The sequence below is a fragment of the Echeneis naucrates genome, chromosome 5 (genome assembly GCF_900963305.1).
Source record: "Echeneis naucrates chromosome 5, fEcheNa1.1, whole genome shotgun sequence".
In the NCBI taxonomy this organism is placed as follows: Eukaryota; Metazoa; Chordata; class Actinopteri; order Carangiformes; family Echeneidae; genus Echeneis; species Echeneis naucrates.
This window is the reverse complement of record NC_042515.1, coordinates 15,029,617-15,049,971: the sequence shown is the minus strand read 5'-3', so window position 1 is coordinate 15,049,971 and position 20,355 is coordinate 15,029,617. Positions and strand designations below refer to the sequence as shown.

General features: G+C 39.0%; 2 protein-coding genes across 3 annotated transcripts; both read left to right on the top strand.

Annotated features, from left to right (window-relative positions):
• The first annotated feature begins 348 nt into the window (after positions 1 to 348).
• On the top strand, positions 349 to 12,664 carry ankrd52b (ankyrin repeat domain 52b). Of its 2 annotated transcripts, none has more exons than XM_029501807.1 (28): positions 349 to 484; positions 1,262 to 1,345; positions 1,608 to 1,686; positions 1,826 to 1,896; positions 2,013 to 2,213; positions 2,459 to 2,546; positions 3,207 to 3,349; positions 3,440 to 3,652; positions 3,815 to 3,893; positions 4,027 to 4,141; positions 4,468 to 4,550; positions 4,665 to 4,770; positions 5,244 to 5,312; positions 5,399 to 5,539; positions 5,647 to 5,703; positions 6,045 to 6,156; positions 6,275 to 6,346; positions 6,479 to 6,680; positions 6,900 to 6,987; positions 7,532 to 7,649; positions 7,777 to 7,996; positions 8,283 to 8,370; positions 8,467 to 8,550; positions 8,988 to 9,133; positions 9,466 to 9,548; positions 9,827 to 9,909; positions 10,211 to 10,302; positions 10,397 to 12,664. In XM_029501807.1, exons 1-28 carry the CDS (start codon positions 458 to 460, stop codon positions 10,585 to 10,587), a joined length of 3,135 nt encoding a protein of 1,044 aa, XP_029357667.1. In that variant the 5' UTR covers positions 349 to 457; the 3' UTR covers positions 10,588 to 12,664. The 2 variants fall into 2 exon arrangements, with proteins under 2 accessions (XP_029357667.1, XP_029357665.1); XM_029501805.1 differs by having other exon boundaries at positions 5,644 to 5,703.
• Positions 12,665 to 13,018: 354 nt separating this feature from the next.
• On the top strand, positions 13,019 to 20,325 carry npepl1 (aminopeptidase like 1). The gene is made up of 12 exons (XM_029501832.1): positions 13,019 to 13,224; positions 14,761 to 14,946; positions 15,165 to 15,335; positions 15,444 to 15,533; positions 15,619 to 15,700; positions 16,030 to 16,172; positions 16,846 to 16,923; positions 17,037 to 17,137; positions 17,269 to 17,392; positions 17,581 to 17,757; positions 17,940 to 18,050; positions 19,410 to 20,325. The coding sequence occupies exons 1-12, from the start codon at positions 13,075 to 13,077 to the stop codon at positions 19,566 to 19,568; spliced, it is 1,572 nt and encodes a 523-aa protein (XP_029357692.1). The 5' UTR covers positions 13,019 to 13,074; the 3' UTR covers positions 19,569 to 20,325.
• The last annotated feature ends 30 nt before the right edge of the window (positions 20,326 to 20,355 follow it).

The window sequence follows — 20,355 nt, the reverse complement described above, 5'->3', positions numbered from 1 at the left end:
TGTGTAAAATAACAGAAAATACGACCTAGCTACGTACCTCAAATTTCTACAGAACTGACCCTCAGGTTCTGTTTTCAAAGATGTTTTTGTACGATTTCATACACGACTTATTGCTCTTTATATATTAAAAGTTACATTAATGATAATCATAAGTGATATTTTGTCAGGTTTACAAAAAAATCTTCGTGTTTTTTTTTTTAATCTAAACTCAATGTTATGATCAAAAAGAAGAATGATTTAATAGAAGCACATAGCTGCCCAAACTTTATACCCCCCACCTCTCCAAGTCACGTTCGTTTTACTTCTCTCGCGATACTTTAGCAGCTCTGGCGTACACGTCACATATCCCAGATAGCGAATTAAGCTGACGCTAGGCTAACTAGCTGCTGCTAAGGGACATGTAGTCAGTCAAACGCTCAGTCTGTCTCAATGTAGGATCTTCCAAAGTGACTGGGACATGGAGTTAAGAAATATCAAGGACCAGGTAGTAAATAAAGGTTTTGCTGTTGTCTAGCTTGACGTTAGATAACTAACAGGACTCCCCACGAGCTATGCAAACAGCTGGCTAGTAGTTGCAACGACATGTCGAGCAAAGTTTGCTTCAAGGCTTCTTAATGTCACACAATAATTCCTGCCATATTACATCGGACCTCGCGTTTCAGTTTGCATGAAAGCTTTGCACGATTGTTAGCTGCAGGATTAGGAATTAGCAATGTTTGGTTTAGGAACCAGAATCTTGTCATTTGGGTTAGGTGCAAAAAAATAAAATAAAAAATTCCATTTTAAACACCGGCAGTGAAATGTAGCCAAATGTATATATTGCATACCTACACGCTTTTTTCTCCCTATTCTGTGGAAAACAAATCTAGATTGGTCATTATTGTTACTTCCTCTTACTAAAATAATCCTTCACATTCCCAATAACTATTTCAGGGAATTTCCAATGTTTCAACAAGCTTTTGTCCTTAACGTCAATGATGCATATAACATATTTTTTCCAGTTCAAATAAATAGTCAATTTAGATAAACATTTTTACTGGAAATGCCTACAGAGGAGATGGTTACTCAGTCTCAAAATATATTGGCATCTTAGCGTAATGTTGACTATTTAAAATCCTGTGAATTATGAAGTTGCGCAGCTGCATAACTTTTATGACTACATCTGTTTTCTGACAAAATATGGTGACACAGATTTAATGTAATTTTATTATATCTGTAGTTTTGTTGTTCATCAGTTTTTCATGTCAAACCTTTCTTTCAGTCTCCCTTGGTCCAGGCAATATTCAACCAAAACACAGAAGAAGTGACATTTTTGTTAAACCATGACGAAGATGTCAATTCACTGGTAAGAGTATCGCACATTAACTCAATAGTCATGATATTATTGGAAGTCATTGTATCATATTATCAAAGCAGATTTTTTATTTTTCTGCACATTTGATCTAAACTTGACTAAAATATTTCATATGGGGAGAAGAGCATTAAAGATGGCTCAAACAATTGGAATCACAATATGACAGGAAGGATACAGGAAGATCTGGTAAAATTAAAGTATGTGGACTGGATGCTTTCCCGCTTGGTTATTTATTTACTCTCTTTCCCCTCAGGACCAAGGACAGAGCACACCACTTCATGCTGCTGCTTATTTGGGCGATGTCCACATTATGGACCTCCTCATTAGTTCAAGTAGGAAGAAAAAAAAACCTGTTCTTGTGAAATATGTGTCTGCAAATTAGAAGTTTATATAGAAAATCAAATGTAAAAAAATATCTTCTTGAATTAATCACATAAAGAAAACTGGACCAACTTTGGTTCTGTGATACAGATGCAAATGTCAACGCTAAGGACCAGGGTTTGCTGACTCCCTTACACCGAGCAGCTGCATCACGAAATCAAGTATGTTCCTATTTTAAAAACATGAATTTCAAAGAGTTTATTTTCTGGAACTGGGCCAGAAGATAATGTTTCATATTTAATTTGCCTCTTCAATGAATTTTATGTTTTTCTCTCAGAGAGCTGTAGAGCTTCTACTGAAGCACAAAGCAGAGGTCAACTCACGGGATAAATTCTGGCATATGCCTTTACACATGGCAGCTGCAAACTGGTCTACAGGCTGTGCTGAAGCTCTGATACCTCATGTTTGCAGTTTGGATGTTACTGACAAGTCAGGCAGGACCCCATTGCATCATGCAGCTCACAGTGGCCATGGAGAGGTAAACTATAAAGTTGATTGTACTTTATCTTTAACCATTTCTCCCTTTATCATTGCAAAACAGGAAGGCTTGAAAGTAGTCAATGATGTCTGTACAGTAATTCCTGGTTTTTCCTATTTGTTGCACCATTTTGACAAAATGCATTTTTGTGTATTTGCCAAACTGTTGCCAAGATAAAATGCCTCTGTGCACTTGACTATCATTGTAAACTGAGATGAGTTGGTAGATTCACTGTGAACTTGCAGATGGTGAGCTTGCTCCTGAGAAAAGGTGCCAATGTGAGTGCCAAAGATAAGAAGGAAAGGCAGGCAATCCACTGGGCTGCACACCTCGGTAAGTGCTGTCTCAAATGAATGTGATGCTTTTCCAAAACCAATGTCATATGTGAATTTCAGCAACAACGAATGTTTATCATTAGTATACAATATAAGGGAAGTCATTTCACAAAAAAAACCCAAAACGAAATAACCAAATGAAAACTGTCTCAAGGTAGTAGACTTTTGTTCTATCTACTGTAAAAGATGAAAAATCCGACTTTTGTCAGAGCAAAGACTGATAAACAACTGTCTATAAGTTAAACCCAGATCTGTGACTTCAAGAAACTAACAGCATGAAAGCCATATATCTTTTTCATACGTCTGTGACAGTATAGTAGTGTCATCAGTTCATGGTTGACTATTTGATTAGTTGAGCTTTTAAATGTCTTTCTTCAAATTATGCCCTCACTATAGAGCCTTATTATGAGAACAACTAACCTACCTGAGTCCATTTGATTTGTTGCAGTATATTAAATCAGCTTGTAAGTGAACTGTGCTTCAGTCTCCAGGCTACAGGCTAGCAAGTATTGTCACGTGTTGCCTCCTACTGTTTGGAATTAAATGCACACTCCCAAGATGTGAGCTACCATAAACTGACACTGAATAAAATGTATATATGTATGTAATGAATAAAATGCAAGCAGATACTCATAGTAAATATAAAGCTTTCTTTCAGGACATGTGGATGTCATGAAGCTGTTGGTGTCTCACAGTGCTGATGTGACATGCAAAGACAAACGGGGTTACACTCCGCTCCATGCTGCAGCTGCCAGTGGGCATTTAGATGCTGTCCAGTATCTGTTGAGGCTGGGGGTGGAGGTGAAGTAAAATCTTTTAAACCAGAACTGGCGCACAAAGCTCTAGACTCTGCAAATCACGTTTTATCATTTTCCTCTTCTTTCCTTTCAGGCGGATGAACCCAACATATTTGGGAACACAGCACTCCACATGGTCTGTCACACAGGGCAGGACACTGTAGCCACAGAACTGGTGAATGGTGGCGCCAACATCAATCAGCCCAACCACCACGGAACCACGCCACTCCATCTGGCTGCTGCCTCCTCCAGTGGGGTATTATGTGTTGAGCTGCTAATCAATAATGGGGCTGATGTCAACCTACAGGTATAAAGCTTGTTTTCAATAAGTGAATATGAAAAGTAAAAGAGAGAACAAAGATTATGTCTCTTTGTTTCTTAGGCATATCATGGTTAAAGGATGAAATGCCCAAGTTACAGTTTATTATTTATATTCTTTTAACGAAACATGTTATTCTCACTTTCTCAGAGCAAACAAGGAAAGAGCCCATTGCATATAGCTGCTATGCATGGACGCTTCACAGGCTCCCAGATTCTGATCCAAAATGGTAACAGAAGTTTTAAAAAGCATATATTTGTGGATATTTTTGTAACTAATTCCGAAACAGTGAAATGGCATCTCTGATTTAAAATACAAATCTATGTCATCTGAAAGAAGTTTCCTTCTGCCTCTGCACGCAGGTGCGGAGATTGACTGTGCTGATATGTATGGAAACACTCCTCTTCATGTTGCTGCCAGATATGGGCAGGAGTTGTTAATCAGCACTCTGTTGACAAACGGTGCTGACAAAGCCAGGTGAGTTTCTCCTCTTCGATGAGTCACTTGTCTTTCAGTGCACGTTGTCACTGAAAGTGAGCTGACCAGGGACACGTTTCCTCCTCCTGTTTGCACACTCCCAAGATGTGAGCTACCATAAACAAACACTGAATAAAATGCGATCTAACATCAACTAACTAAATAAATGAATGGCTATATTTGGTAAACTGCTCCATCATGCACACAAACAAACTGATTTAGTCATCACAATTTATTCTTGTTAATGAAGAGAAAGCGTTCAGAAAATAACTCATCGCCCAATTCAGCACATCCAAGCGCAATCATCTTTGTTATGATCTCTAAAGACAGGGGATTCATGGGATGCTTCCACTACATTTGGCAGCGCTTTATGGTTTTCCAGACTGCTGTCGAAAGTTACTGTCCAACGGTGAGAATCTGTGTTGTTTCACTGAGTTCTGCTCTCTGATTAATTCTCTCCCACATTTTAATGGCTGCAAAAGCTGAAAGTGTTTCCACTGAAATGTTATTTTGTGTCATTCAGGTCAGTTTTACAACATCATGCAGTCTCAAATCTCACCAGCTGGGTTTGATATAAATATCCTAGATGACAACGGGAGGACCTGTCTGCATGCAGCTGCCTCTGGAGGGTAACCGAATGAGCACACACACATGCATAAATATAAAGTTAGCAAGAATTTGCATACAATTAGAAACCTTTACTTAATAAACATACATATACAAAGTCATGCCTATTATATAGGCAGTTTTTTGTTATTTTCCATATTTAAATATTATATATATGAATATATTGTAATATAAATATTTTATGTATATCTTTTATGTGTTGGGAAAATTTCCTTTCTTACCTTTATTTTTTGGTCCATTGGAAAGGTCAGATAGTGTGACCTGACAACAGTATGATTCCACTTAGTGAAGCATTACTTTTAATTATAAAAATCTATAGCTATCTATAATGTATTGTTTGTCAGGGTTAGGGCAGCAGGAAAAGACAAAAAATAGTGTGGCTGAATTGTCCACACAGCATCCAACCTGTTCATTAGATGTAAAAGTGTAAAAGATTTAAATTGACTTCTAACTTTTTTATCTCTCTTTGTCACAGAAATGTCGACTGTCTCAACTTGCTCTTAAATAATGGTGCTGACGTTGACATTAAGGATATTTTGGGGAGGTAAGCAGTGCCAAATAGCTAGAGCTAAGAATTTAACTATTTTTAAGTGTTCCCTGAAGTCAGCTGAGCCCTGTTGTACCTCGCAGATCTCCTTTGCACTATGCTGCAGCCAACGGGAACAGCCATTGCACGATCTCATTGGTGAGAGCCGGCGCCAACGTAAATGGATTGGATTTGATGGGCTGCAGTCCTCTGCACTACGCTGCTGCTTCACACACCTTTTGTGGGTGAGAGAGCACATGCAGTTCAGCATTAGAGTAATTTTACTCTGAGACATAACAAAACAAAACCTTCCTGAAATCAGTTGTATAATTGTTCTTGTTTCTTTCAGCAGTGAGAACACAAACTCAAATCCTGACTATGGTGTAGAAAAAGAACAAGAGGCCTCTATGTGAGTCTCATTATCAAAGTGGATACATTTTAACTTTATGCATCAGATGTGCTGTTAGACACGTATCATATTTGCCTTTTTTTAGTTTATGGTCACTTTGAATGTTGATCATGAAGTAAAGATTGATTGGTTGATAAGAACAGAATCCCTTATGCTACTATCAGACCTTTAAAAGTTTAAATCAAGACATGCCATGTTATATGATATCAAAATTTAACAGAATGATGTGATATTTTGGAAAATTGGTGTGTTTTCCTGGGACATGTTGTAAATGATTTACTTACTGTGGGGAAAGAATAAAATTCAGGCAGGATCCTTACCACTGCTTTGACTGTGTTCAGGTGTCTAGACTACTTGCTTGACAACGGGGCAAACCCAACTCTGAAGAACAATAAGGGCTACAGTGCAGTCCACTATGCAGCAGCCTATGGAAACAAACAGCACCTAGAGCTGGTCAGTGGTATATTTTATATAGATAATTTCATTAAGTTTACTGCTTATCAATTGCTAATTAAACCTATTTTATTTATATATGAACCTTTTTTTAATCTTTCCCACAACTTAATTGCAGCTCCTGGAGATTTCTTTTAACTGTCTAGAAGAGGTTGAAAGTAATATTCCAGTCAGTCCTTTGCACTTAGCTGTGAGTATGAAAAATATTTTAAACCTCTTTGCATCACTATGTACAAAATCTTCCAGGACAAATGCCAGTTTTGAATGAAAGACGTGCGTATATTTGACTCAACTATTAGTATGCGTTCTGCTTCCACTGCAGGCTTACTATGGTCACTGCGAGGCCCTGCAGTTGTTGTGTGAGACATTAGTGAGTCTTGATGTCCGGGACATTGAGGGCCGAACAGCCCTCCACTTGGCTGCACGGAGAGGTTTTGCCCCATGTGTGGAGGTTCTACTGAAACATCAGGCCTCATACACACTGAGAGAGCATAAGCACAAGTGGATGGCTCTCCATGCTGCAGGTATGTGTTTATTGGATCCAGGGTCGAGACTGAACCTGCAGAGAACAGGCCATAACAATTTCATAGTATATGTTCAGTTTAGTGTGCAGACAATAACTTTAGATGTCATTAACTAGAAAGCATATACCAGTAAAGTTAAAATTAAAAATAAAAAAAATTGAAGATCCAAACAGTATGCTTTTTTGGTTTATCTCTTCTTTGCTTTTCTCCCATGTGTAGCTGCTGAGGGCCAAATGGACTGTCTGCTTTTACTAGTCAACAAGGAACAAAGTGCAGATGTCATTGACAGTCCAGATACACAGGGACAGTAAGTCACTTGTTTAATACTATGATTTGTTATTATTTATTGAGCAACAGGCTTTAAAAACTACTGTTAGTTTGAGTAAGGATTATATTTTTCTCACATCCTGATATGACAACATAATGTGTGATAAAATTGAATATATTTTCCAGTCTTGGCTTTGTGCAAGAAAGTGGTGTATTTTGGTTAAAAATTGCTTTTCTTGAATGTGTGGAATATATATTAAAATAATTTATTATGCAGTGGATATAAAATGGATACTAATTAGATGCTAACAAGGTAAAACAAAAATGGCAAAGACATTAAAGCATGTGTCAACAAGGGTTTATACAAAGTGCTCAAAATATAAATCATTGCAACTAATATTCTAACACAAAACAAGATGACTGTTTACTTACTGTAAAACAGTGTACAAGGAAATTATTAATTTTTTTTTACAATTATTTATTCATATTTGAACAAACAGCCTAAGACAAAGTTATTTGTTTTAGATATAATCAGAGAGTTAAACCTACGAACGCAGCGCAGTAAACTCTGGTTTTGTGTGCAGGACACCTCTCATGCTGGCAGCTCTGGGAAGTCACACCGACTGTGTCCACATCCTGTTGGAGAAAGGAGCAAATGCTGATGCTGCAGACAAAAAGGGCTTCACTGCATTACACAGAGCTGTATGTCTATTAATGTGTTTGTGCATGTTTTATCACATTTTAGCTCCACATTGTATGTATATGAATGAGGAAATATGTCCATTTATCTATCTGTGATGTGTCACTGATATTTTTCTTCCGTCTTTAGGCCATGTTGGGAAGTGAGGACTGTGTATCTGCTCTGCTGGAACATGGGGCTTCTGCTCTGTGTAGGGACTCTCAGGGAAGGACCCCACTGCACCTTGCAGCCTCCTGCGGTCACATGGACCTACTCCACAGTTTACTGAAGGCTGCTATGAAAGGTGATCCTCTGGACTCCATGCTGGACCACAGAGGCTACACACCTACCCACTGGGCAGCTTATCATGGTGAGACATCACAACACAAATGCCCATCCAATGCACTTCAACAAAAGGAGATATATTCTGTGTTTAGCACACTAAATATGAAGATGGATGCAGCTAAAACAAAAAAAATAAACAATCAAATATGAATGGATTTTTCAGAGTAGCACCTGGATCATCTTTCATGTCTGGTTTTTATTGGCATCATTATCTGAGTGTGTTAAAAATTTTAACTTAATCAATTTGAGTTAATTACTTTACAATCCTATTCTACATTTTGGTGCATAAATATGTATTGTGCTTTCCACAGGGCATGAAGGATGTTTGCACATTTTACTTGAAAATAAATTTTTTAGCAATCAGGAAGGAAATTTGTTCACTCCCTTGCACTGTGCCCTGTGAGTATCAAATGGTCTTAATATTTTTCTTTCTTAAGAACAAAGAAATAGACTTGTATGTCTCTTTGAACTGCACTGACTGTTTTCACTCTGCAGGGTTAATGGACATGAAGTTGTTGCCGAACGTCTGGTGAAGACTGTTGGACCTCATATTATTAATGCTCGTGATGCCAAAGGAAGGTGGGTTATGCTGTCCATATGCTGAGCCATACTGCCAGTATGGATCAGTCCACAGATGTAAATTTTTTTATGTAGGTCTTATATGTGAGTGAGTGTAAGATTTTAAGACATAATTAAAAAATATGATAGTATTATTGCTAAATAAATGGCTGTCAACATCATCATTGCCCATTTACAAGCATTTTGTCAAGGATGTCCACAGATTTTATTTCAAAAATTGTTTGTTTGGTATCATAAAGTCATTAAAACTATTTTGTCCAATGGATCACTGTGAGATGTCGCAATTTTTTTGTATCGTTAAAAGTATAGAACCCCTAACAGCACAACATGTTTCATTAATTTTTAAGTGCTGGATAAACCAATAACTCCCTCTGTCAGCCAGTACCTGTGTCTTCATCATCTAATGTGTATTTAATGTGTATGTCATATAAATGTAGGACCCCGCTGCATGCAGCTGCTTATTCAGGAAATGTTTCTGGGCTCCAGCTGGTCCTGGCCCAGGGAGCAGAGGTCGATGCTGTTGATCACTGTGACTGCTCTGCTCTGATGGTTGCTGCTGACTGTGGACAGACCATGGCTGTTGGTATGTGACCGAAAGGGCTGATGGCTGAGTTTAAGTGGGCATGTTGTTCTTTTCTACACCTGGAAACCTTAAACACAAGACAACTTACAGGTCCAGAAGATAATATTTCCACAATACATTATCAGAGTCTTTCTTGAAGTGCTCTATCATCCACAGTGGTTTAAATGAAACAGGAGAACTTAAAGACTTCTTTTAGCATATGCAGTTCTGAACTTTGCCATTTCTTTTTCTGTAATACATCACATTTTTCTCTGTTGCACTGAAAGTGAGTCACTCCATGTGGAAACACCAAATAAATAGAAGCAAAAGATGTCCTATTTTCTCAATTTCAGAGTTCTTGCTGCACAATGCGAAGCCAGACCTGACCCTGGTGGATGTCAATAATAACACAGCCCTTCACTTAGCCTGCAGCAAGGTCACCCATACACAGACACCTGCATGTACTATATGCATTCTGTGCACCATAACTTTTGCATGTGTATAGTAACAAGTGTTATGCTAGTAATATTGTACAAAATATTTATTTCTAACCCTGATTAAACCCTGAAATGCCTCCTAAGAACAGGAATGTTTTAATGTAGTGTGGTAAAATTTCACAATGTGTAATTCAAAAATATTTGATTAGATTACACGTCATTGTTGCAATATTACTAAAGCAGGTTTTCACTTATCTGACTGTGTTTTACACTGCAGGGTCATGAGATGTGTGCTCTCCTGATCCTTGGAGAGATCAGCGACTCATCACTCATAAATGCAGCAAACAACGCACTTCAAATGTGAGTTGGCTTGAATCTTTGTCTGCTGTGGTTGTGGCAAAAACTCAAGATTTTGTCTTTATCGTAATGTTTTGCAAAATTACTTTTCTGGCCATTGATGTCACTATAACTCAGGAACAGAAGGGGAAATAATGTCCATATTTCACAAGGCAGCAATTTTAGTTCACTTTAGTTGGAGTGTTGGCAGTAAGGGGTGTACATTTACTATTTGACTTTTTATGCCTTTGGGCCTAACAGTGTTGAAGGACCTTTAAGATATTTGTGTTCCTCCTAAGCATTTGTCCACCTGTCTCTACTGCAGGCCTCTTCATATTGCAGCGAGGAAAGGCCTGGCGACTGTAGTGCAGGTGTTACTGAGCAGAGGAGCAGCAGTCATGGCTGTAGATGAGGAAGGTGAGTAAGAATATTTATGTTTAAATTTCATTTTAACAGCAGCCCCCTTTTTATGTGATTTAGTGATAAATATTTTGCTGTTGACCTGCTGCAGGCCACACACCAGCTCTGGCCTGTGCCCCAAACAAGAACGTGGCAGACTGTCTGGCCTTGATCCTCTCCACAATGAAGCCTTTCCCTCCCAGAGAGCTCAGTGGAGGTACAGCCTCCCACTTTAACTCCATCCTTAAAAACTGTGGCATTGCAGCCTCTTGTGGCTCCAGTGGGAACCTGTGTCATGCCTAAATCCACACTGGCACTGCTGGCCTACACATGTGTGTGACAGAGTCTAATTTCATTCACATTTAGCCTGAAGTCTCCACACGCACAGACAAGCCTCCCTGAACACGCCTGGCTGGTTATGCATAGCATCTCTTGCATGTCATGACATTTGTACTCGTGCCCATGAACCAGTCAACTGCTTCTCTAAAATGGAGTCCTGCACATAACTATTAGCAGAGCTCTTAAATGATCTTTTTTTCTGTGTTTAGTTTAGAAATTTCGAATGAGTATGTTATTTTAATGAAGCACTAACCATTAGAAACAAGTTGAAGTTTTAACATGAAGTCACTACACAAGCTTCTCCCATTGAACCCCATCCACCCTCAGTACTGGCTTAGCTTCTAAGCACATTAACCACCAAAGCCTGAAATCTCCATGTTCGTCCCCAGCTGGTAGATGTGGAAGAACACTTGGATGATTGTTTGATTTCTCTGTTTGCGTGTGTGTGCGTCTGTGTCTGCAAATGCTATTTTACATAAGATGTTGCCTATTAATATAGTCTTTTTGTTTGTGTTTTTATATTGAATTGGTGCTGTAAACCTTTTATGCAATTTATAAGGCTCTATTTTCCTATTCTGTCCAGAGTGTACCACACACTACAATGATATAAATCACTATATTATTTGAATAGTATCATAATTTAGATTTCATTTTAGTAAAGTTAACAGTAACAAAAGTAGTTTTAATGATACACTTTACTGAGTCATGTGTATATATAGTTCTTTAAATGAAAGTAACCTTTTACTTGTACTATCTTGAAAATCCCAAATTATTAAGAATGAACCTCAGGTCAGCGTGTACTGTATAGCAGGTGCAATAAAAAGCACAACTTAAGCTGGATGTTACATAAGAAGGGGAAAATGTGACAGAAATATCAAGGTGTGTTTCAGTAAAATAAGCCAGCAAATAAATCAAACAAAGGAAATAATAGCCTCAGACTTTGAGCAGGAATGTCTTGTCATTGGTTTTGTTTTCTGAACAAACCTTAAGAACCAATTGATATTTAATTTATACTATTATGACAAAGAAGAAACAGTAAACCTGTCACATTTGAAGACTGTGATTAGCAAATGTTTTTCATTTTTCTTGATGAATTAGTCAGTCATCAATAATAATCAAAATTTCATTTTCATTTGATTGTGTTATCAATCAGATGTTTGAGCACCGCATTTCAAAATTTGTTTTCACTATAATGAAAGCAAACTGAATAAACTGCTTACATGTAATACTACTATTCTTTTCTAAAAACTGAAATCATGGTTTTTGACATGTGATTTCCTGTCGTAGTCACTACTCTTGGTGCCAAAACCTCCTGTAGCCACAATTCATCCAAAATGACCCAAAGCTGTACAGTTAAATGTTCAGCTTTTATTGATATTGAATACATTGATGCATAAAAAATATTACTGATATTTTGGAATTGAAATAAGAAAAATAGGCAGGTTTGTTTTTGGTTCTGGGGTGTTTTTTTTTCCTCTTTTGTTTGATAAAGTGGCACAGTACAAAAGGTATCGGTACAGAAACATCACTGCCTCTCTCTTTAAAGATCAAGGATTTATAAATGGAGTTGTGCAATTAATGTGAACCTTTTTATAATTTCAAAGTAAGAACACAGCCTTTGGTTTTATTCCCCTTTTTATACATTTTCTCTTTGTCTTGTATTACCAACTGTATTATCATAAAATGGCTTTAAACTATTTGCACTCTGAATTACAAATTTACATTTTACAGTCATGAACTCTCCAAATATTCTATAAAATGTACAAGAGTGTTTTACAAATTAAACATTAATGTAACAGCAAAACACTTTCCTATCCTAGTGTGTCCGTCCTGTTGTTGTTTGAATTGAAAATATTGGTTTTGCTACTTTTAGTTGTCATTAAATGTCCTGAATAATGTTTGGGGGTTTTTTAGGCTTTTCATGTGAGAAATAGTCTTCCTCAACATCCTATTAAGATTTCAGAGTGCAACAACTTGAATACTCACAATTTGGGGTTTAGTTGTGGGTGGCATTCATGAAAATAAATAAACTGCTACAGTCTGAAGAGTTTTTGATATTTTTCCCCTCTTCCTTCTGCTGGAGGTTCCTTTGACTAGTCATCTGTGTCCTATGGTCAGTTATGTGTCTGTATGACAATAAGATGATGCCAAACAGACAACAGACGGTAATTGTTTTGTTTGTTTCCCTACCAAATCATATCCACCTCCACATTTGTCTCATGAATTGGTAATTCTTCCATTCCCTAGACTATATGTCAACTACAGATGTACACTTCCCTTGGAGGTGCAGTCTGCAGTCCTTAAATGTCCACCTGTAGGTCCCCTGGCCGCCGGCAGAGGTTGACTTTGTTTGACAAAATAAAATAAAATCGCTTTGGTCCCGCCCGGCCTCCGTCGCCGGCGCTGGCAGTTTCCAGTGAGCTGCAGCCGTCTCCGCAGCAGCTGACGAAAATGGCGAACGTGGTGCTGGAGTTCAAGGCTACCGCCGGCGACTCCGAGCCGCAGAGCCGGCCGGTGCTGATCGTCGGGCAGCAGGCCAACCTGCAGCAGGTCAGCTGGAGCCAGGTGAAGGGGAAACTGCAGCCGGTCGTCAGCAAAGAGGTAACAGCGGGGACGGAGGGGAGAGTCGGTGTCCGCTGCGGGGAGCTAACGCTAACAAGTTTACGCAAGCTATCGGAAGCTAGGTCGGCTAAATGTGTGTAACCTGAACGGAGCCCGGTTAGCTGAGGTTAACTAGCTCCGGGATAAGCAGGTAGTTAGCCAAGGAGCTCCAACACCAACAGCTATTATAGATAAGGCTTCCTGAAACCACGTGTCCTACAGTGATACATGACTTTTAAATAATACACGTTTTTAGAGGCTGTTTCTTCATCAACAGGAGTAGATTCATTCCTCAGTCTGCTGTGTGACAGCAGAGATTAAACTGTCTTTGTTTTGAGAGTTATGGCACAAGTGAAAGTAATTAGAGGAAAGTTTGAAGCTTGAGACCAAGGTCAGTGGGTAAGACCGGTCAGAGGTCCTGGATCAGACCAGTGACAGGTTCAGAGGTCAGACCAGTCAGAGGTCCTGGATCAGACCAGTGACAGGTTCAGTGGTCAGACCAGTCAGAGGTCCTGGATCAGACCAGTGACAGGTTCAGTGGTCAGACCAGTCAGAGGTCCTGGATCAGACCAGTCAGAGGTCCTGGATCAGACCTAGACAGACTCTCCTCATGAGCTGCTCCTGTTGCACAACAAGGCCTGAGGACTTTGCACGACAGTCAGCAGTCTATAAGGAGAGACTTAAGACAATAAGTCTGTGGGGGGAAGGATAGGTTTCCATACAGTCAGTAGGAGCTGTTCAGGACTCTCTGACAATGATTAGTCAATATGATTATGACACCACTGATCAGTGTGTTAAGTTCTGCTGTGTGGTAAAAGGACTTCACTTTTACATTTCCAGCTGCATTTTGATGGTTGATCTATTTGTGGTCTGTCCACACACACAAGCTGCTGTAAAGTCCATTGTTGGCTTTACAATGTCAGAAACATAAAATCTTATAAGGGATAGTATCTTTGTTTGATAAACTGTCTATCATAAGGAGTGAAGTAGATGGAGGTTTGTTCTCTTCTCTTGAATGTTGATTACTTCAAAGACTTGCACTGCACAAAGTGATTTAGATGGGTTAACGTATGTCTTTTGTGATCAGATCACAGTTGGATAGCTTGTGTACATACACAAGTGCACACCTGGCATTGAAATGAATCCTCACCCTGAGTGATCAGTTGGTTAAGATTGAAGTTCTTGCTGTATATGCAAGTAAACTCGTACTAGTTCTGTTTTGTTCAGACCACTTTTCACAGACAGGATTTTTGTTCCAGTATGTCGGAAAAGCAAAAAGTAGAGAGAGCTACTGGGGTTGCCTGAATGATTGATCTCAATGCATATTGGATTTCACTGTTGTAGAGTTATTGACTGGTGATCATTTCATCTGAGACTAATGCCAGGAGCAAATGAAGCCTCAGACTTTTCTCTGACGATGGAAACAAAATAAAATGAGCATAGATCTTGACATTGCAGGACTCTTAAGTCAGTGCGTATTTAACATATTGCCTTACAGTAAATCTAAAATATCTATTTTGTTGCATGTTTTGTCAGATCTGGCAGGCGGCTCTAAGTGCTTTGAATCCAAACCCCACAGACAGCTGCCCGCTGTACCTCAACCATGCTGTGGTGGCTGCGCTTCCCTCACGGGTCAGCAGGCACAACAGCCCATCTTCTGCCCACTTTTTGTCCCGTCTGGTCCGTTCCTGTCTGCCTGGAGGGAACAACCGCTGCATTGTGGTATTTTGACTTCATTTGATCTGTTTTGTTGTTTGTTTGTTTGTTTGTTTGTTTTTTTTTTTTGTTTTGGGGTCTTTTGGGGGGTGTGCTGTTTGTTTATTAATTGATATATCTGTGTGTGTTTTTCTCCTGTGATCGCATCTCTGCAAACCCTGACATACATGGATCTTAGTCATTCGGTGTAAATAAATGTTTAAAACATCTTCTTTCCTCTCCAGATGGTGTGTGAGCGTTCAGATGTGTTTGCTTCCTCCTGTGCCATTGCCCGGGCCTTTCCCATCTTTTCTCGCCGCTCTACATCCTTACGAAGGGCCGAGAAGAAGCACGTTGCTGTGGAGTTTGTGGTCGTTGGGCCAGAAAACAGCCCTCTTGAAGTTGCAGAACTGGAGGTATTGCACAGATATTTTTTTTTAATAATTATCTTTTAATTCTGGACAACAGTTCAAATCCTTTAAGCCATACAGTCTGCCATGCCTCAAGGCTTTTCTTGTGTGCAGTGTCTTTCTAACGCAGCTGATGGAGTGCGGCTGGCAGCTCGTATTGTGGACACACCATGCAACGAGATGAATACAGATCACTTCTTAGATGTAAGTGAAACAATTGAACTTGAGCAACTTTTGTTGACATTTCCTGACAAATTTTTGCTGTGAATTACATTCATTTCTGTTGTAGGAGATCAAAGCTGTTGGAACTGAACTTGGAATCACTCCTGTCATCATCCGTGGAGAAGAATTGAAACAAAAAGGATTTGGAGGTACAATGTGCATTAAAGCAACTTTCTGCCCTGTCTGTTTGTGGATTTTTCAGCATCAGCATTTTTCATCTTGCTCCTAAGGGACTCAACATGCAGATCATATTTTATAGCTATCTATTTACTTAATGGACATACAGGGAAATTATTTTTCAGCAAGTAATTGACAAATATAATGGTATTTTCTTTGCATTTGTGCAGCCAGTAATCTTAATTTGCTGTAATTTTGTTTAATTTTGTCATGATACCTTTATGTCAGAGGGATGTCAAATTCTCATCTTGATTCTTGGTAGTTAGTATTTTGTGTGTTTTCTTTTTCTTTGACTGTCAAGGTATCTATGGAGTTGGGAAGGCAGCAGAGCATCCTCCTGCATTAGCAGTCTTGAGCCACACACCAGAGGGTGCAACCCAAACCATTGCATGGGTTGGAAAGGGCATTGTATATGACACTGGTGGACTCAGCATCAAGGGAAAGGTATTCTTATTTTTTTTAATAGTAGGCCAACTGTTCATATTCATAATGAATATTCCCTCAGAATATTTGGGAAGAAGTGATCTACATAAAACGTTTGAATATGAATGTTATTGTCCCAGGAGCTGTTTTAACTCCCGCAGGATAAGAGTCTAAGAATATCAAATCCGATCCATCTATTTTCTGTCGCTTATTTGAAGTTGGGCTACAGTGGTTAAGAAAGCAGCCAAGGTCCCTTCTCTCCAGCAGAATTTCTAACCCCTAACCACATCTATTCAGACCGCAGACATCATGCATCTCCACATGTCTTTTAGTTAATACTCATATGCAGTTGCCGCTGCATGCACAAGTTTCTATACAAATCAAATCAAATTCATTTATATAGCACCTAATGATAGGAGAGTTACATCGAGGATCTTTACATATACAGCTAGTCCAACCCAAACTCTTGAAGAGACCAAACCAACATGAGCAAGCACTTGGTCACAGTTGCAAAGAAACATTTCCTTTAAGAGGCAGAAACGGGTTGTATACAAAAGTGGTAAATTATTCTGCAAGTAACATTTTTAAAAACCAGCCATTAAAGGGTTTCTGATTTTAAATCTACAGACCATTTGGCAATGGCCAGCACAAATTCATGAAAAAGTACAGCATTAAACCAAAACCTTCTTTGTAGACCACAATGCCAGGGATGAAGAGAGACTGTGGTGGAGCTGCAGCTATTTTGGGTGCTTTCAGAGCTACTATTAAACAGGTAGGTTGACCTTTTGGATTATGCCACAGAAGTTACCATAGGTGGTATTTCTCTTTATTCTACTGTGCATCACAATTGTTGTAGAATCAAACTCTCTCACTGGTTTGCTTCAGGGCTTTAAGGATAACCTCCATGCAGTGTTTTGCCTCGCAGAAAATGCAGTTGGGCCAACAGCCACAAGACCTGATGATATCCACACTCTCTACTCCGGAAAGTGAGGCTAAACCTAATATATTGTACTGTTGTATAACTGCACACGATACCAATTTATAAGCCAAATAACAGGAATGCACATGGATATTGTATAAAAACTTGAATCTGTTATTTGTCTCTTTCTCTTTAAAGGACAGTGGAGATCAACAACACTGATGCAGAGGGTAGGCTGGTGCTGGCTGATGGTGTGGTGTATGCCAGCAAAGACCTGTCAGCAGATATTATTTTGGATATGGCCACTTTGACAGGAGCACAGGTGGGTGACAACTTTTTCCTTTTCAAAGGAATGTCCTCAGCAATATTAGACATAGGGTTAGAAAATCTTAGATAACAAACTTAATGGTTGAATTTTTTAATGTAATGAAAATGACTAGAACCAACAACGAGCCTCGCCTTCTAAGAGGTATTGTCTTTGTATCACAAACTCTTGTTGTTGCCATCCAGGGGATCTCCACGGGGAAGTACCATGCCGCTGTGATGACTAACAGTGAGCAGTGGGAGGTTGCCTGTGTGCGTGCAGGCCGCAGCAGTGGAGATCTCGCTCACCCCCTGGTTTACTGCCCTGAGCTGCACTTCAGCGAGTTCACCTCTGCCATGGCTGACATGAAGAACTCTGTGGCTGTAAGTGACGAATTACACAACCATCAAAACTAGATGGTTAAACAAGATGTGAGAAAAAGGCACAAAAATCAGACAGGAGAGAGTTTGAAAGGCTTTCAAACTTACAAATATAAGGCAATGCTCAGAGATTGATGGTTTACGTTTTTTCTGTGGTTTTTCATCCTTCTCTTTTATTTGGGCAGGATCGGGAGAATGCCCAGAGCTCCTGTGCAGGCCTCTTTATTGGTTCCCACTTGGGCTTTGATTGGCCTGGTGTCTGGGTCCATGTGGATATCGCCTCTCCTGTTCATGCAGTGAGTGATTAAGACTTTGATTTTCATACAAACACTTGCTAAATTGCTGTGTGCTCAGTGTGTTCACTTTTTTGCCCAAGAGCCAATCTGGTAATAATCATAACTTCTTTAAATGGCAGTTTATTTGGTTTATGCACATGCTGTTTCCTGGAGCCAGCTGGCTTGTCAAAATATGTTTGAAGCTAAAATGAGCAGAGCTGCTGTGTCATTAAAAATGTAACAATGTAACTTTGCCATCAGGATTTAAACTTGTTCAGGCCATGTATTACAACAGCTGCTGGCTTTTTGTGCTCTTGAAAACTTAGTTGTCTAGATTTATTTATATATGCATGTGGATTTCACCTTTTCAATCTACATCTGCAGATGTGAAAAATGTTTTATATGTGTTTTATATAAAAACAATGTCATGTCGGTATTGATCATTATTAGAGACTCAGTAGCTTGAAAAAGTCAGCAGAATGTTTAAGGAAGCTGGCAGCAACACTGTTATGAAGCCCAATTTTCTCCTGGTTTGATTAAATATTACTTTGAATTGAATTAATAATTTTTTTTTCTTGACCCTCTTTTTCTTTAACCGTATTCTGAGACACATAAGGTTGAAAGATTAGGTCACTGAGAGTTATGGTAATAACTCAACACTCTATAACATGTGACAAGGAATCGGTACAAATAGTGTAGGCATGTTTCTTAAGGGCTACGACATTAAACAGATTTTATGCACCAAAGTGGAATAAATGCTGGTACCCTATTTAGAATTAACTACCTTTGGAAACATCTAAAAAGGTATTTTCTTTGCAGCTAAGAATTCTACTTCCTCCTACAGCCCATAGACATTCACATGCCCCTGTGTATTAGCAAGTTAACTGCCAATGCCAAAACATCCTTTTGGTGTGACTGGGTGCTTAACCGATGAAAGACTGGCAACCTGTCTAGGCTGTACCACGCCCTCATCCAATGTCAGTATTTCTGACTTCCTCTTTGAGAAGCTGGTTTCTGTTGGCATTTCATTCCTTATTAAACTAACTGTGTCATGGATTATTTTAAATTCCAGACCTGGACCAGCTTGTCATTTCAGGATATAATAAACAATGGCTCTTCTGTCTTGGTCTTGTGATCTTTATTATTTTATTATTATTAGAACCTTTTACAGCCCTGTAATGAATATTTTCTTTTATCATCTGCTGTCTTTGATAAGGTCAACTTCACAGTAGTTACCTTACCTTTATCAAGATCATTGGAATTTAGAATAAATAAGGCATTAGGTTTCGCATACAAGAGTTAATTACAGGTTAGCTTTACAGTAATGACACTGGATATTGTGACCTGATCCTTTTTTTGTGTGTTGTTTTGCCTGTTCAGGGGGAGCGTGCCACAGGGTTTGGTGTTGCCATGCTTATGGCCCTGTTTGGTCAGGCATCAGATGACTCCATGCTGAACTTAGTGTCCCCTCTGGGTGCAGCCACCAACATGTCTGAAGACCACATGGAGCGTGACTGCAAAAGACGAAGACTGGTGTAGAAGGTAGAGCAGGTTGCTCCCTCACCGTGACTGCTCCACTGTCACCACACACTCACCCAATTTGTTAAAGCAAGTGCTCATCCAGTTAGAGATAAAACATTTTAAGCTGTGATTGAATTTTCTGTTTGATGAAATTTCCATTTTCTGAATAAAACAGTTAATCATCAGTAAAACACTGCCCCCTGACCTTTGATCCCCTGATTGGCACGTAATGCACTGATCTCCTCTCTAGGTTCCCAGCTGTTCACTATAATAACTATTATAAAATCTGAAAAAGCAGACAGTTAAGATTCATGACCACTTCATTCAGTTTTTCATAGTTGACAATTTTTCCCTGCAGTGTTTCTTTGTTGTTGATGTACAGTTTACAGATTTTTACCTCCTGAAAACATTAGGCTTCTTTTAAGATGTCCGCCTCATTAACAGGTGCTTTTTATGTGTTGATACATATTGCAAATCGAGGATTATGTCATACAGTACTGGCTCTGGATCAGTGAAGTTAAACATTTATTTCTAGTAACCACTTTGTTTTCTATTTCTCCTGTGAAAAGATGGTTCATGTGATTTCTTGATCAAATGAGGAAATCCTTACTGCAGTTTCAAAATAGTATCTAATTAGCCATAACAAGCATTATCATGTGCTTTGTCAGCACAAAAACCCATACAAGCTGTTGACTGGAAGTATATGACAGTATTTCTGCCCTTGTGACAGTTGTGTTGTTCCTCAATAAAGGTAGCGTCACCTGACCTCTGTGTATATTTTAGTTCCATGACTCAGAATTCTCTA

Coding starts and splice junctions, on each gene's coding strand:
- npepl1 (XM_029501832.1), top strand. CDS start 13,075: ATGGCGAACGTGGTGCTGGAGTTCAAGGCTACCGCCGGCGACTCCGAG. Junction 16,924..17,036: donor TCAGAGCTACTATTAAACAG/GTAGGTTGACCT, acceptor GGTTTGCTTCAG/GGCTTTAAGGATAACCTCCA. Junction 17,393..17,580: donor CCACTTTGACAGGAGCACAG/GTGGGTGACAAC, acceptor GTTGCCATCCAG/GGGATCTCCACGGGGAAGTA.
- ankrd52b (XM_029501805.1), top strand. CDS start 458: ATGGAGTTAAGAAATATCAAGGACCAG. Junction 1,346..1,607: donor ACGAAGATGTCAATTCACTG/GTAAGAGTATCG, acceptor CTTTCCCCTCAG/GACCAAGGACAGAGCACACC. Junction 8,371..8,466: donor ACTCCCTTGCACTGTGCCCT/GTGAGTATCAAA, acceptor TTCACTCTGCAG/GGTTAATGGACATGAAGTTG.